At 42.0% G+C, this 17928-nt stretch overlaps 1 protein-coding gene across 4 annotated transcripts in view; it reads right to left on the bottom strand.

The window, feature by feature from the left end:
* Positions 1-15363, bottom strand: part of ARAP2 (ArfGAP with RhoGAP domain, ankyrin repeat and PH domain 2) — a 163525-nt gene extending 148162 nt beyond the window's left edge. For 2 of the 4 annotated variants that reach the window (XM_064487557.1, XM_064487566.1), the window contains exons 1-2: positions 15007-15363; positions 139-1178 (exon numbers count right to left, since the gene is read on the bottom strand). In XM_064487557.1, the coding sequence (XP_064343627.1) occupies positions 139-1034 (896 nt within the window). In that variant the 5' untranslated portion in view covers positions 1035-1178; positions 15007-15363. Of the gene's footprint in view, positions 1-138; positions 1179-1876; positions 1896-14653; positions 14962-15006 lie in introns of those variants that run through there. The other 2 variants (XM_031436241.2, XM_064487565.1) reach the window with 2 other exon arrangements.
* Positions 15364-17928: the final 2565 nt, after the last annotated feature.

Genomic DNA, 17928 nt, shown 5'->3' with positions numbered 1-17928 from the left:
AGCTTTAGAAGAAAGACAAGGTTGGTTGAATAGGCACATGAATATGTCAAATTTAGAAGAGAACAGTGAAAATAAAATTGTTAAAAATAACTAAATTCCCCCAATTAAATATATATGGCCCACGGTAAAAATCCTTACCTCCCTGACATTCCTTTTGTTGATCCTGGAATCTCTGGTACAGGCCGATGTCTTAGCATAAACGATCGAGATGGTCTTGAAACCAGCTTGCTACGACTTCTCATAGGTGTCAGGGCTGGTGAGGATGGAACATACAACTCATTGACAACCATTTCTCCTTGAAACTGAAAGAATGGGGATGGTGGTGGTCTGTCTAATACACCATTCGTCCCATTTCCAGCATTTGCTTCTGATACTGAGCAGCCAGGGGCAGAAATGAGTTCAGGGTCCGCATTAGGAAGCCTGCTCACATTCTCTGAGCTCAAATCAACTTTTTCTGTTTGTTCTTCTTCAGTTGTACAGTCTAGAGTCCCTTTTGCAATCAAAGATTCTATTTTAGTAATTTTGCTACCAAATAAAGAATCTGAATTCAGGTGTGGTTCTTCTTCTGGAATGGGGAAGTTGTGTTTAGGAAGAGTCAGCTTATCCTCTGATTTAAGAGGCTGGCTATTTCCCACACTAGCCTCATCTGGATCAAGAGTGTTTGTAACAGTCTCCAACTGCACTGGGCTAGATGTCTGAACACTAGGGGAATCTGAAAGCTCTATGCAGGTGTTCTGATCAGAAGATGGAGCAGGGTGGTCCTTTGGAATCTCATCATTCTTCTTTGTTTTATGGACATTTGCATATACTGGGATATCTTGCATTTTTGACAAGACTATCTGTAACTGTTTAAGTATCCGCCTCCGGTGTCCCGTGGGTGATATGCCAACTTTGAGCAGCACGCTGTCATTTATCGCCGCACAGTCCTTCACGTTGTTGAAGCCAAATTCGCGGAAACGCAAGAGGTATTGCTCCAAATTGATGCTCATGAGGAAATCTTTGATATCGACATTTACTTCACTGACTGAGGACATAATGGTGGCTTCATTACTAAGCAGAGTTAAAAGAGGCAGTGCAATGAAACACACATAGGAGGATGCACGTCTGTACTGGCTTTTCCTCTATCGCTTATCTCAAAATGTTCTTTTCTCCTCAGTGAATGCTTTATGTGCTTGAGCCTGGAAAAAAAAGAAAAGCAATGTCTTAGGACTTTTGGTTATTAAAACTGGTTTTATATGATAAATGTTCTCTGAAGAAACACAATAGAAATGAGGATGATTCCTTGCGCTCACTGAGCGTTTGGAATCTTTGTGCGTTACTTTGCACAGTCAGTGCCTGGCTAGCAGGGGAAGGAGCGGGACAGAAAGGCTGTGATTTTCAAAAAGGTGAAAAATAATTCTCAAATGTAAAATGAGCACGTGTCAAAAAAATGTATTCATGATTAATGAAGGAACCAGTAATGTGGTAAGGCTACTTTCAAGAGCATCTGTGCAACAGGCTTATACAGTCCATTATAAAAGGTTTTTGTGTGTGTGTGTGTGTGTGTGTGTGAGAATAAGACAGATAGGTTAGATTTAAAACAACAACAACAAAAAAAACTGGTTAGGGTCCTACAGGGCAATAAAACCATAACCTTTGGGGATATCTTTCTACTGGACAAAAATTTATAAGCTAACAGGGCACTTCCCCATTCTGGGCTCTAACCAAATGGTAAACAGAAAGCGGAGCGCAAGACTTAGAGTTAAATACCCCATTGGTGAGCCTTAAACCACAGCCCCGACAAGGCACTGAAAGAACACACTGTACATTCTTTCTGACTTGCAAATTTTAGATAATTCTTCTTAACAGTACCTAGAGCTAGATATGAATAACTCACCTCTTTACACCACTTTCTTCAGAGACTCTCTCAAAAAGCAGTTAGAACATATTTCTTAGGTCAATAACTTTCATTTCAAAAATGCAGCAGCATTACATGCGCAGTATCATTACATAAGAAAAGACTAGTTAACTAACTATACATTAGGTAACAGGAAGTAAGTGAATATGAAAGTAAAAGGAAAAAGTTTAAAGGTCACATTGTCTTTACACACAGCAGATTCACATAGGTTTATTTTTCTCACAAACAACATCATTCAAGTATTTTAAAAGTTGATGTACCACGGTGCTGTTTACATGGCTGTGTTCAGTCTGTGAAAATGAACAACGTGTGCAAAAATCTGTATGTTATGCGTCAAGAAAAAGAAAAAAGTAGAGAACGTGCATAAGGACCATGCACTGAAGTAATAAAATGAGACATACCCAAACAAGGTATATTTATCTGAACAAGCACTGATGCAACATTTCTGGAAATCACATCTCAGAGTAGATCTTGGAAAGATACAACTCAGGGTCTCCCTGTGTTACACGCCACCCGCCCTGAAGCTCTTGCCTGCACTATTCAAAAACATCTGCCAACACTGACAAGCAAGTGTGTGAAAAAGGGGAAAAGATCGTATTCAAGGCAGCACTGCAGAAGCAAAGTACGAGCAAGAGATGAAAGACAGGAAATGCTTTTGTCAGTAAGGTATCCCTCCGTCATTCAAAATCACAAAATGTCAGGGGAAAAAAAAGGAGAAAGTTAAACCTCAACACCACATACAACTAATTCTCAGATATACTATTCTTGTTCTACATAATTATTTTGTAAAAAAAAAAAAAAAGAAAGAAAGAAAGAACGAAAGAAAGAAAGAAAAAACTCTCATTATCTAATTTTTTTGCACATCACAAAATGAAAATGATTATTGCCAGATTGGCTGGAACTCTGATTTTGGACTTCTCAGCCTCCAGAACCATGAGAAAATCTTGAACTAATGCTTTTCTCCTTCCTCCCTGCCTTTGCCACAGCTCAGACCCTCATTACATCTCCTGCCTGAATTACTGCAGCCACCTCTGAACAAATCCATTAACCCAGTCTCCATGTACTACTGGACAACTGAAAATCCAAATTTGGCCTGTCACTCCACATCCTGAACAAGACAGTCCAAGCTCCTCATGGTGAACCCCCGCAGTCTGGTCCCAGTCCACCAATAAAAACTAGAGCAGCTACTATTAATGTAAATGGCAATAATGCACCAGATTCCACGCCTCATACGTATTTCCTGCAGCGCAGTGTTCCCATGTACTGACTTCAGGCTCAGGTTTAACCTGTGCCACAACATTGACTTTAGCTCCTTTTGTTAATTAGCATTTATTTCCCCAGACAACAAACTGTTAAATATTTTGCATATGCTGTATCTGCTGGCAAATCTACACATTTTGCAAAATCCTATTCGCTATTTAAAATTATGAATAGGCAGGTATGACTTCTCTGAAGGCTTCCTATCAAACCCTTGAAGCAGAATGGATCACTGCTTTCTCCAAATACATCTAAAGCTAGGATTCTAGAAATCTGCAAAGGGCATGGGACATGTTGACAAGATAGGAGATCGGCCAGCAGGGACGGTAGAAGAGGTTGAGAGGCCCATTCTGTTCATTTTTTTTGGTGTGTGTGTGCCTGTGTGAGCCTTTGTGTTTTAACACAGAAGCCCTTTCCTTCCGTTACACATAAACCTCCAGAGCGGCTGACTCAAGGATGGATATACCAAATGTTCTGACCAAGCCACCTCTTTCCACTGTCAGTGAACATGCTAATGAACCAGATTCCTTCTCATGGCCCAGAAAGGCTCCCTCCCACGGGCCCTACAATGCTCTCTGCGCTTTCATGTTGGCTCCATCTCCAGACTTTTTAACCATCTGACTGTCCATGAGTGTTCACAGATCCACTTCCTTAGAGGCTTCTGGCCCCAAGTCCATCATCAGACGCGAAGAGATTGGGATGCCCAACTCTATACAAGTCTACCAGGTGCAAACTCAACATGAAATCGAAGCCTCCACGTTCTGACCTCCACTTGGGCACCTGGTGCACACGCCGTGCTCTAGGTTAGTGGCTCTCTGGGCACCGGTCAGTGGTCGGACTGTTCAGCAGCAGCTGCTGAGAGCAGATGCAGGAATCTGCTTTTGTAACGTACTCCAAAGAAGACTGGGATATGCAACAAAATTCAGTAATTACAGTTGTAAATTCCTCACACTCCCCACAGATGCTTTATGCCATCCCACCTCAGCCTAAGGCCACCGCTCTCCGCCCTCAGGAGGGATGTGCTTCCCAACACAGCGCCCACGAGCCTGGAGTCAGACTCAGACCCTACGTCCTCCACTTTCCAGCAGGGCGAACCCCAGCACACGTCCATGTGTCTGTTTCCCTACCCACAAAACGGAAACACTCACAGGTACCTCAGTGCTGGTGAAGATTCACCGAGATAATCCATCCTAAGTGTTAAAATGGTGCTTAGTCCGTGGTGAAGGCTTAGGATATGTTCATTTCCATCATTATAATTATTTATTTTCATCACTAAGTCATTATCTTCCCACAACTGCAATCTTTCCTAGTCTTGACGCCTAACTCAAATGCTGTTTCCCTTACAAGCTCCCTACAGGACAAGAAATAAACTCTCTTCTCTGCATTCCTACAGCATTTAATCACAGTCCACTCATTCCAGAGTCACCTACAGAAGTGGGACAGCGCAACGTAAAAGCTGAGATTTTGAAGCCAACAACATGGGTCAAATCCCAGGATGTAACCTTTCTGTGCCTCAGTTTCCTCATCAGGAAAGCAGGAGTGATAACAGTACCTACCTCACAGGACTGTTGTAACACATTTAGAGCACCAACTGCACACAACAAATGTTAAATAAATATCTGCCATTATAATTATTTCGATTATCCCACAATAAAATAATAAATCTGCCAAGATGATGACCAGCCCACATAAGCTGCCCAATTACTGCCAGTCAACTTACTCGTTTGGAAACATCATATGTGACGTATATGCAGTGCATGTTTAGAGAAGGAACAAACAGCCGGCCTGGCAGACGTGAATGCGCATCCGCCTGTGCTATCCTGACCCATTTCTAAGAGAAAGTAAAAGTAGAAGGGAAGAAGCATTCGGGAGCACCTGCTACCTGCCTGGTTTTCAATATCACTTAATAACCATAGTCTTATTATTTTATGGAGCTCTACCTTGAAAGCACCACCAGCTGCTTCTCACCACCTCTCCTGCTCACATCCAAGTCCAGGCCACCGTCTCATCTATTTCAGATCTCTGTAACAGCCTCTTGCCTGATATTCTTGCTTCTGTCCTGGCCCGCTGCCCCCACAAGCAGTATATTTCCAATAGAGCAGCAAGAATGATTCATTTCATAACAGACGTCACACCACATCACTCCTTGCAACTTCTCAACCGCATTTTCCCCGGCTTTCCCCACCCCCATCACTCAGTCAGCACCAAGCTGGCCTGTCCACCTCATGACCTGACCTCCCACACTTCCATCTCCTTCGTCAATATACCCGTGGCTAACAGCTCACTCCATCACTTAGTAGGTCTCTGCTCCAATGTGTCCTCTTCAGAGGGGCCTTCCCTCATGGTGCTATGCAGATAAGCATGCCTTGTGCCTCATTCCTCCCCACCCTCGCTTCCTCTGTCTTCATGGCATGGTACTACCTGGTATCTGTGAACTTTTACAAGAGGGCAGGGATCCTGTCTCCTGTTCACTGCTCTAGGCCTTGAGTTAGGACACTCTCGGGCATATAAAAGATGCTCAGTAAATGCTTGCTGAATGACTGGCACAAAAACAGACACATAGGTCAAAGGAACGGAATAGAGCGCCCAGAAGTAAACCCATGCACTATGGTCAATCTATGACAAAGGAGATAAGAATTTACAATGGAGAAAAGATATTTTCTTCTTTAATAAGAGGTGCTGGGAAAACTGGACAGCCACATGTAAATCAATGAAATGAGAACATTTTCCCACACCATTTACAAAAATAAGCTCAAAATAGAAGTAAGACCTAAACGTAAAACCAGAAACCATAAGATTCTTGAAAATAACATAAGCAGAACACTCTTTGACATAAACTGTAGCAGTATTTTTTTTGGATCTGTCTCCTAAAGCAAATGAAACAAAAGCAAAATTAAACAAACAGGACTACATTAAACTTAATTAACCTTTTGCACAGCAAAGAAAACCATCCACAAAAAAAAAAAACCTATTGAATGGGAGAAAATATTTGCAAATGATATGATCGATAAGGGATTAATAGTCAAAATATATAAATAGCTCATACATTCAATATCAAAAAGCCAATGACTCAGTCAAAAAATGAGTAGAAGACCTGAATAGGCATTTTACCAAAGAAGGCATACAGATGGCCAACAGGCACGTGAAAAGATGCTCAACATCGCTAATCATCAGAGAAATGCAAATTGAAACCACAATGAGACATCACCTCACACCTGTCAGAATGGCTATCATCAAAAAGAACCCAGATAACAAATGCTGGTGAAGATGTAGAGAAAAGGGAACCTGTGTGCACTGTTGGCAGGAATGTAAATTGGTGCAGTCATTGTAGAGAACAGTATGGAGGTTTCTCAAAAAAACTAAAAACAAAACTACCATATGATCCAGCAATTTCACTCCTGGGCATATATCCAGTAAAAATAAAAACACTAATTCAAAAAGATACAAGCCCCCAAATGTTCATAGCAGCATTATTCACAATAGCCAAGATATGGAAGCAACCTAAGTGTCCATTAACAAATGAACAGACAAAAAAATGTGATATACATACACATGGAATATTGCTCAGCCATAAAAAAGAATGAAATTCTGCCATTTGCAGCAACATGGATGAAGCCAGAGGGTATCATGCTTAGTGAAATAAGTCAGGCAGAGAAAGAAAAATACTCTGTTATCACTTATATTAGGACTCTAAAAAATGAATATAACAAAACAGAAACAGACCCATGGATATAGAGAACAAACTAGTAGTTACCAATGGAGAGAGGGAAGGAAAGAGGGGCAAGACAGGGAAGGAGATTAAGAACTACAAACTCTTATGTATAAAATAAGCAGGAAGGATACAGTGTACCACACAGGCAAGTATAGCCTTTATTCTGTAATAACTTTAAATGGAATATAACCTATAAAATACTGAATCACTATATTGTACACCTGAAACTAATATAATATTGTAAGTCAACTTTAATTAAAAAAAAATACGAGTTGGGACAGCCTTCCTCCTCCTAATGCCTCAAGTTAAACAAAAAAACAAAAAAACACCCACCCTCCACCCATTACTAGCAGAACTCTGTCTTACTCACTAGTTGAACTAGGAAAGAAAACAACCGAAAACCTGGAGTCACTTCATTAAACCATAAGGTTATTAAGTATTCAGTGCAGGCAACTTCTGGAATTACCTTTGCTTGATTTTAATATCTTATGGGAGGGAAAAGTAGCATAGTACAATTGAACTCACTCGCCAGTCTAACCCATTTTTTTTTTAAAGCACACCATTTTAAAATCAGAAACATAATAACCTTAGAGTTTTTAGAAACCTGCGAATGTGTCGAAATAATAGGCTTAACAATCACAGGATCACAGGACTGAAAGGAACCTTAGACAAGTATGTACCAAATAGAAAGAAGTTAGGCTGCACATGAGGAGTGAAACTTTTCAATGTTATCAGTACAAGTCTTACAGACTCTAACAAGGAAAATTTATTGTGTTCCAGAACAGGAGCCCCCCAACTGAGTGGATCTCCTAGGGGGAAACCCAGAAATGTGTGAGAAACTGCTTTTGCTGGTCATAATGACTGAGTGGCACCATTATAACATCCTACAGTATCACCCAAAGTAGAAACCTCAGGTACAATTTTTATCCCTCCAAATCTCTACAACTAATCCGCTATCCCCATAGGACACCTGGCACCATAGGTGACTAAAAGAAGTGTCCTCGACTTCACGTTACTAATGTGGAGAAATAGCTAATCTCTTAAAAACTCAGAGAGCTCCATGTAAATGACATGCCAAACCAGTTAGTTTAGGCTACAGGTCTTAGAGAATTCCACCTTTGCTTCAGTACAGAATAGTCACGAGAAATCGGTATCACTGTATTTGCATATCAAGCAAACTCGCTGTTAAACACCAAGATATTAACTCCACACATTCATGAAGACAAATAGTTTCACTTTACACCCCACAACCATGCAGAAGAGGAAGTGGTTTTGAGAAAACATGCTTGCTGTCATAATAGCCCATCCCATAGGGTAGAGCAGACTACCGAAGGTCAGAGGTCAAGAACCCTACTGCCCCAGAACGGGGTGAAATTGGTAATTTAGCACCTCTCTCCTCTACCATCAGTCACCTACCTTAGCTTGTGGCAACACTCCCCCCATCAAACCCCACACAGGAAGCCCAGTTCCCTCAACCTGGCCATCTCCCAGAGCCACAGTCACCCACAGGCTCTGCCCTCCTCTCCCTCATGCCCTCTACCTTGGCCACTCTCTCTCCCACCCATCAAAACACATCCGTCCTTTCTTATGCACCCTCAGACTTATATTGCTAATAGTAATAGCCTATATTTGCAAAGTGTTCACAAACCATCTGTGTAGGATCTCATTTAATCCTCACAGCTGTCTTGGGAGGGAAGCAAGCCCCATGCCCAAAGTCACACAGCAGATAAACAGTGGATAAATTCCGTAATTCTAAGAGTAGGACTCCGCAGTTGGTGCTGTTAACTGTGACGCCTCCTACTAGCTACCCAACTGATTTAACAGTAGAAGGGCATCAAGGGTCTCACACTCTCCCTCTCATTTGACTGCCGAGCTGGGCACAAGCACTTAGAGTCACTAGGGAAATGCTGCTTAAGTATCCTGTGCCTTGCCAACTAGAGTCTACAAACCTTTTCAGTCTGTGAGTCTATGTGTCCATGCATGTGGGTAAATTCGGAAGCCTACAGTCATTTACATTTATTTGCTTGAGATTTAAGAGCCAATGATAAATTAAAGGAGAACATTAGTGAAATTCCTGTATAAAGAATGGTAATACAGAATTTAGTTTCTTAAAACAACTGATATACTACAACAGTATGAAACCAGAGTCATATACGATGAAAGTATTTATTGCCCACCAGAGCAGTCAATGGTGATGGTTTAAAGCAAACAAACAAACAAAAACACAGCTTGATTAGAATAGATGGTATTGATGTATTGCTTCAAAAGGTACTTGATCATGGTCTTAAAGGTTTAAGTTTAAATGTGACACAAAAGGAAACAGAGTAACAGCAACCCAAATGTTCATTGATGAATGAAGGGATTAAAAAAGGTAATATATTCACAAAACTGACTACCATGCAGCCTTCAAAAGGAAGGACTTACTGTAATATGCTGCAACAGGGATGAACCTTGAGGACATTATGCTAAATGAAATGAGCCACTCACAAAAGAGCAAATACTGTCTGACTCTGCTTATATGAGCTATCTAAAGTCATCAAATTCACAGAAATAGAACATAGGATGATGGTTGTGAGGGGCAGGGGACAGGGAATAGAGGGACAGGGGACAGTTATTTAACCGGTACAGAATTTCAGTTCTGCAAGATGAAAAAGTTCTGGAGATCTGTTTCACAACAATGTACATACACTCAACACCACCGAACTGTACACTTAAAAATAGTAAAGACAGCAAGTTTATGCTATGTGCATTTTTCCTGCACTAAGGAGGAGACAGGATAGACTAGAAGATTTGGGCTGGCTTCTAGGCTTTTATTAGAACTGAATTCCTGTATATACCTGAACTTTTTCTCTCCTTGAGGGGCCAATTCTAGTCCTACAGATGTCTACCACCACATCCCTGAGTCTCCCCCTCTTCCACACCTCATTACTTCCTACCCAGGCAGCAGTACACAAAGCACAGTGCTCTAGAGCCAGGCTGCCTGAATTCCAACCCATCCTTTCCCACCTGTTCACTGTGTACCTGACGTTAACTTCCCTGAAGCTCAGTTTCCAACTCTGTAAAATGAGGATAACATATCTGATAAGATTTCTGTTCGAATTAAACAAGTAAAATATATAAGGTATTTAGAATGCCTACCTCACAGGACTGCTTGGAGGATGAAATGAATAAATATGCATGTACCTGACATGAACTGAAGTGTAAAAAAACACTTGCTGATTATTAATTCGTCTGCTGCATACCATGTTGTACTTGGTCCCATTCATACTGTATTACTGCACTTGGTGTGACTGGCATTCTCCTGACTGCCTAATAAAGTTACATTCCTTTAAACAGGCGATGTAAATTATTCTTCTCATAAACCTACAAAGCACCAAACGCAGCAGTAAACATAGTTTTAGCAGCTTAGTAAAATTTAGATGTGGTTAGAGTAGCAAGAATGATTTTTTACCTGAAGACTTTAGACCTGGGACACAGCACAGTGAGTACCAGTCATCCCAGCTCTGCTGTATTGTACCTGCATAAACCTGGGAGAGTTCTTTCATTTTTCTGAGCTGCACCACTGCCATCTGTAAGCAGTGATGGCAAGAATGCCTACCTCACAGGACTGTTTAGAAGATGAAATGAGTAAATATGCATAAAGATCTTAGTTCTTGGCAAGCAATAAGCATTTAATTAATGTCTGCTGGATGAAGAATAACTGAAGTTTGAGCTGAAAATAGACAGGCTCTGGGCAAAAGCATTCCACCCCTCGGATCAAGGAGAGAAGATCATTCTAAGTTATGTTTTGATTATTTTACTTGCTGTGCAATCTGAAAAACACAACTCTTTCAAAATCTAGAACTTGCTATCCACCTCCAGGTCCAGTGAAGGCCAGTAGTGATCATTCCTTTACTTATTATGAGAAGTTATTACTAGTGTTACAGCTGGGTTAGGTGTCTTGGATGACACCCCAACAGTTATGTGGCTTGAAAAATCGCCTTAGCTTCAGTTAGTCTTTTCTCTTTCAAACTGTCCATCCAGATTTTAAGTTAAGTGGCTAATGTTTGGGACTCATTTTCAGTTCTAATTCAGAGACCTTTCAAGTGGAGCCATAATTCTTGGGCAACCAGAGAAAGATTCCATCTTCCCGGATTCCTACAAGAGCAGGAGTGGGGATAATGAAATGGCATCACAAGCCACAGCCTGCATCACCATGGGGGACTCCTGCTGGGGAGCCCCTAAAACCTGGGCGGCTGCTTCTGCTCCCTCCCTCTGGGCCAGCCCCCTCCTAGTCCTCCCCACCATTTAGCCACATCTGTATTCTGACAGCTGAAAAGAAAACCAGGCCCTTTAGAATTCTTGATACAATAGAATTCTGTTCCATTTCATGCTACACTGAACAGTTTTAATGTTTAATTGACTGAGGTCAAAATTAGCATGATACTACACTTCAACAATAAGATTTTAAAATGTACACTTATGATATGTGCATTTATATATATCTATCGATTTTAAATTTTTAATACAAATGTATACTCCACTATTTCTTTGACTTTGAGCCACATTTTTAGACTGACAACCAGATGTTTCAAAATAGCCCACTGTGAATGGTTTCCTCTCTCTGCACTTATAAATAGCACCCTGACCTCTTTTCCAACTGAATTTGAGGGCTTATTCCTATTGGTTCTGTAATCATTAAAGTCTCCTTTCCTTAGATGGAGGGTATCTCAGCAAATGTCTCCCAACTTATTGACTCATTTATTTACATTTATTCATTCAGTAAATATTTAAGGAACACTAACTACTCTCCCCACGATAACACTGAGAAATATTTGCAAGTCAAGATAACACCTATTATCTTATTTGAGAACAGTGCTAAGTGCTATAAAGAAAGTGAACACGCAATGTCCTCTGAGTTTAAAATCTGAAGGGGCAGGTTAGACATGACTGTAAGCAAGGGACAATGACATGCATATGGTCAGTTCTTCACTAGTCAGTAAGTGCCAATAAAGAGGAATACCAAAGCTGGAAGACTCAAATGTACCCAATAAAAGCACTGAAAGAGTAATGATGAGACAAACCAAGTTTTGTGACCTTGACTTTCACATAATTCACACTTGAAGTACTGTTTTACACTTACTCACATAGAGAAGTAGCACCATCATCTTTCATGAGTGCCAAGGAACTCTTAAGTATCTCAAATCAACTCCATGAATATAAGTGAAACATGCAGAAATTGAGACCTCTGAGGATGGAGAGAGCGGTGAAGGAGTGTGGAGGGGAGTTTCACGATGTATAGGAAAGAATGCAGCAAGCACTGACAGCTGCACCTAAAGTCGAAGGAATGCCACTCAGGGGGCAACGAGGGAGAAGACGTCTCCAGGCAATCAAGGAGATGAGAAGAGCTGGGATGGACCTCGGGCTAGATGGGTAACAAAAGGTGATGACAAAAAAGGAAGCTGGAATTGGCTATGGAGGGGCCAGGCTAAGGATTCTGAACTTAAGATACTCTCATCAGATGCTATGCAAGTGTCTTAGCAACTACTCTCACCATGACCACCCCCAGGAGCCCATCACCCGATAAACAGCATGGAGACAGGGAGATCACATTTCTCTTGTACTTTCCCCTGATCACCTCTCCAACTCCAAACTGATTGAACCATTCTGTCCTCTTCCTAAAGCTACGTGATGGAACCAGAAGTCTTTTTTGTTTTTGCATTCTACTTTGTGAGAACCATGTGGGAAGACACACAGTCTTCTGAGTCCTTCCCTGAGTATCCCCTCAGCGCCCAGCCCCCTTGTGCACAAATGATATGAGGCAGAAAAATAATTCTCCCCACTCTTCACTAGTAGTTGTTACCCTGAAGTTGCTCAAAATGACTACTCCACCCTAGTCAGGGCTCCTCTGTTCCCTCCATAGGCTGGGTAAGGAAGTAAGTTATGCTGAGTCGAAACTTCAACAAAATTTCACAGGTCAAATTTCTAACTAGCAAGGATCATATAAAGAAAGTACCATCAACTATTATCTCAATTAAGGAAATAAGTAGGCAAAATGGTGCCACTACAATATGAATTTAGTCTGACTTATAATACTTCAACTTAAAATGATAAACTACAGTGGTCCAGGCCTTCACAGAAAAGATTAAGAAGACATCTTATAGCCTCTAATCTCTCATCAGTCACATTTGGTCTAAGCTAAGAATTATTTCCAATATTAAGAAGAAGTTCTTAACTTAATTTTACAGAAAACTCCAGAAATCCCTCATTTTAGAAAGTACAAAGATTGGACTCAATGAGTCAACAAGTGAAGGGGGGAAAAACTTGTTAAAAGAACCACTTGTTAAAAGCAATGGCTGTCATTTAGAGGTAGCATTTTTATATTATCTTTCACCAGCCTTTCTCAAAGTTGCAAGGAGGTGGGGTAGAAAGTAACAAAACAAAAAGAAATAACTTCTTGAATACCATGAAGTTTATAACCCAGAGTCCTAAGAGAATTTTAAAATTTTTACAGTCTTATGACACTAATGTTAAGAGTTTCCAAGAACATTGCAATTCTTTATAATCTGAGCCCTATACTTAACCACAGTAACTAAGTAGTTGAATTGTAAAGTACTCACTGAGTATCTATGAGCCTCACACTGCTAGAAACTTGTAGTGAAATTAGATGATTAAGAATTTGTATTAAAAAAAAAGAATTTGTTTTTAGAAGCAGACTCACAGATACAGAGAACTAGTGGTTACCAGTGGGAAGGGGGAAGGGGCAGTATATCGGTAAGGGGTGTGAAAAGACTCGTGGGATTATATGAAATCAAATGTGTGAAACTTTTGAAAATTGTAAACCACTAGAATTTAATAAATCTTTCATTCAATCAATTTTTTTCATATTCAAAAGACACAGGAAAAATGAAAAAATATATATATGCTTGTTTTTAAATGTACCCTCACCTTCCCCTTCCATGGACAATCCATATAAAATCTGACAGGCTTCCAGAGGAAGGAAAAACTACAAACACATGCACGCCCACATAAATAAGTTTTAACAAGTCATTTGACTTTCCCTCTAGGTACATTTCCATTTAAATAAATCTGACGGTACTGACAAGTCAAGTCTATATAAAACACCCTTGGTGTTAAGACCCACCTTGAGTGTTTATGTGTTAAATATATGTTTGAAAAGGAGCCAGGGAGATATTTCCACTTGAGGCTCTAGCCTAGTTCCATGACCCGTTTTACTTTTTCCTCTTTTTTTTAAACATTGCTAAATAGTGTAATGTCATGAGAATTTCCCCCTCAATATTTCTCTATAAGTGCATTAAAGTTACAACTAAGAGTTTAAAAGTATTTGTCTATTTTTCCCCCCTTGAAAAAGTTAGCTTCCTTTTTAAAACAGCCATAATTTCATCTTCCAATTACTTTCGGGCAATGTTCCATAAACTAGCGCTTAAGTGCGGGAGAAATCAATACTGAGCTTGTAAGTACAACACTATTATTGGTAATCACAATGACATCCGATTAAATGTACTCTTAAAAATAGCTTATTTTTCAATACATTTTTCTTAACTAAAAGGATATAAGCCTACTTCAAGGACAACCTTGCACAAAGAAAAATGTTGTTATCACCATACAAACGTTCAAAAGTCGAAAATGTCATTCCACACAAACTAGTTTCTAATTTCCCTCTAATTATCAAAGGTTATATAGTTCACAATATAATTTCACGATGCCTTCCCCCAAATCAAAATTACCCCAGATGGCCGCAAGGAGGTCAGGGAAACGTTTAAGAAAACAAGCCAGGATGAACTTACTTTACTTAATGATATGGGTATCCTTTCTCCCTGGAGACCTGTCTCCAAAAGATCAATCTGGTAAACTCACTGTCGACAGGTCCAGGAGTATGAGGTTGGGTTCGGGCAGGCGGAGGCCAAATGATTGTAATTAAAGTTAATTAACAGGCCTGCCGTCTCAAAGTGTATAACGAGCAGGGTGCGGGGGAGCACAGAAACCCCAGCAAACTCATTATCACTACAGAATAAATAACTTGGTGCCTGAAACTCCCTAAAGGGCAGCTCCTTTTCCAGGAGGAGAGTCTAGTTGTCTACCCGGATTGTCACCCGCTAAGCCAAATCCCATTAGTAATTGGAGTTTTTGTATTACTTACCCCCTTCTGGTTTCCTTTTAGACGCCCACACGCGAGAGCGAAATCCAAGGGGCAGAAACAGGAGCCGAACACTTTGCGCGCTGGAAATGTACCCGGAAAGGTGCCGGAAAGCCCCGGCCCGGCCTCAGACGGTCCTCCCGCCCGGCCCCGCCGCCCAGCCCACCGCGGCCTCCGGGACTCGCCCCACGCGCGGGCAGCGGAGCTGGAGAGGCGCGGCAAGGCGTGCAGGGGATCCCGGGCGCCGGCGTCTCCCCTGGCCCGGCTCGCTCGGTCCTCACGCGTCCGTTCCAGGCGCGGGGCCTCTGCTGCCCGGTCCCCGCCGGCTGCCCGCACCGCGTCTGCTGCCAGGCGGCGGCCGCGCTGGCGGCGCTGTCACTCGGGCGGCGCGCCGCGGCCGCCGCACCTGGAGGCGGGGAGCGCGGGCCGGCGCGCAGCTCCGGAAGCGCCGCGCCCGCGACCCGCGCCCACCCCAGGTGCTCCCGCGAGGCGCCTCGGCCGCTTCCTCCCGGCCTGCGGGGGCGGGGAGAGGCGCCCGGCTCGGGGGCAGCGCCGCTCAGCTGCGGGGGCAGCCGGGCCGGCCGCCCTGGTTCCGCAGCATAGTTGGGCGGCTGACTCAGTCTGCCGCGACTCGGCCGCGCCTGGCACCCTCGCCACCTGGCGCACCTCGGCCCCGGGGCTCCCTGGCCGGCGGGGTTGGAGGAGCTGAGAGGGCGCGTCCCGAAGGCCTGAGCGGCGAGGGCATGGCCCTCCCGGGACCGAGATGCCCGTGACCCTTCCCCGACTCCCACTGGCCAGTTGGTCGGTCGGTGCGCTCTGATTGGGGGGGGGGGGGGGTGTCAAATGGGCGGAACCTCACCACCACTGATGATTAGTATTACTCTACTAAGTACTTTCCCTGTTACCTCAGCGTTTCCCAAACTTAAGACTCATCTAGGACGCTGGTTTTCCCAGGCTGCTTCTGCGTAAAGTTGCATTCAATGAACTCGGAAATCTATTTATCAAGCCCCGTGCTGATTAGGCTGAACCCATTATATCGAATCCTCCTTTATGTAGTCTCTTTGAAGAAGGGATTAATATTCGCACTTTCCAGTTGAGGAGTCCGTGGGGTACAGCAACTTGCCCAAGGGGACACAGCTTTAAGGGATGGAGGTGGTTTTCAATTTAGATCTTAACTCTCTCCCCTGAGCAATACAACCTCCTCACAGATTTTTTTAAATTCCCTTTTCTTGTCTCCGCCCCCACCCCGCCCCCACCCCTCGGAGAGGAGGGCTAACCCTGCTCTAGTCCTCTGGGCACCGGAGATTGTTAGATCTGGGAAAGACATCTCCTCTTGGACTTGCACCTTGACAGGTAACAGTAAGGCAGCAAGAAAATACGGGGATCCATAAAGAAAAGCCCTAGTGCGCCCCCATATACCTAAGTGTCCAGAAAACCGACTTGTTTGCAAGAGAATTCAAGGACCAACTCCTTATTTTTATTTTTTTAATTAACATCTTTTTACCGACTGTATTTGGAATTCTCTCCCTTGAAAGATGAAACGTCCTTATCTTTCCCCAGTACCTGTTGATAGAAGTAAAGCAATTAGGGAAACTGCTGAGCTTATTATGAAAATGAGGTAATTGGTGAAGTCCAGAGTGTGGGAGGCTTCCCAGGATCCCAGGCCCTTGGGAGGTATCATCTTCACCAAAAAACCTGCCCGTGAAAAAGCACCCTCCAGCCCCGGGCAGACTCTGTGACAGCTGTGGCTGGCACTCTCCAGAGACACCAAATTTCCAGTTTTTTTTGAGCTAAATACTTTATAGCAAGCCCTGTTTCCACCAGGAAAGTTTTCTTGATATTTCCCGGACCTCAAGAATGATCTTTTCTTTGGATTCCTGTAGAATTGTATTTATGTGGCTCTTTCTTGGTTTCATATTAAGCCCATACTCTTTGTGGGGTTTTTTTTTCCCCTCTCCCTCAAAGTTCTCACATACTTGTCATTTATTTTTATCTTTGTAAGCCATCTTAAATCCTTTTCTGAACAAGGTGGGTTATAAATAAACAAAAAATTCTTACATCAGTTATGGTCTGCCTCAGAACGCCAAGCATTGTTACTTGAACACTAAGTCCTCAAGTTACTTCTCTTGGTAGATGTTATAAAATAATTGGGCTTTGTGCCTCTTTGCAACAATATCTTAGTTCATTGATTATTATTCATTTATTGTTTAAAAGTGTATTGAAAATTTATTTTTTGATAGTTTGAAAATACAGTGGTTAGCAAATACAATACAACCCCAGAATTTTCAGTCTTCTCTGAGGGGAAATAATGTTAAGAGCTGTAAGACATACCGATGATTTAATAAAATAGCTCTGAGAAACAAAAGAAAAACAATGCTCCCTCATTGAAACTATACATTGGTTATAAAATGTATTCCGGTTTTAAGTACCTTAACATATGAAGGAAAATAAAAGATTCTGAGGAAATATGGCAAAGACTACCTTTTATTAATTGTTCATTAATCATACCAAGTTCTAGCCAAACACCTAACATGTATTATATGTTGTATATATACAGCAACTCTGAGGTGGAATTTTTTTCCCCAATTTTATAAACATAGGCTTAACTGAGACTAAAAGAGATTAAGTTGCAAATAGTGGATAAATTGAACACATCTTGGCTGTATTCATAGGCTACACATTATTTAGCATCACTCAGAGTGAGGCATTCAGGGAGAAAAGTAGACAGGAAAAATAGTTTTAAGAATTGACGTATGAAAATCTGTTTACTGCCAAGTCTATTAAAGTATGCATTCCCAGTTATTTTCCATATATGATTTACTCCAAATATATATTTAGATTTATTCCAAAATGACCCACTCCCACCCCATTTCCTCCATTTTTTTGTAGGAGAGCAGAGATAGCTCTGTCCCTGCCAGACTTAAC

The sequence above is a fragment of the Camelus dromedarius genome, chromosome 1, assembly GCF_036321535.1.
Source record: "Camelus dromedarius isolate mCamDro1 chromosome 1, mCamDro1.pat, whole genome shotgun sequence".
In the NCBI taxonomy this organism is placed as follows: Eukaryota; Metazoa; Chordata; class Mammalia; order Artiodactyla; family Camelidae; genus Camelus; species Camelus dromedarius.
This window is presented reverse-complemented; position numbering and strand designations above follow the sequence as displayed.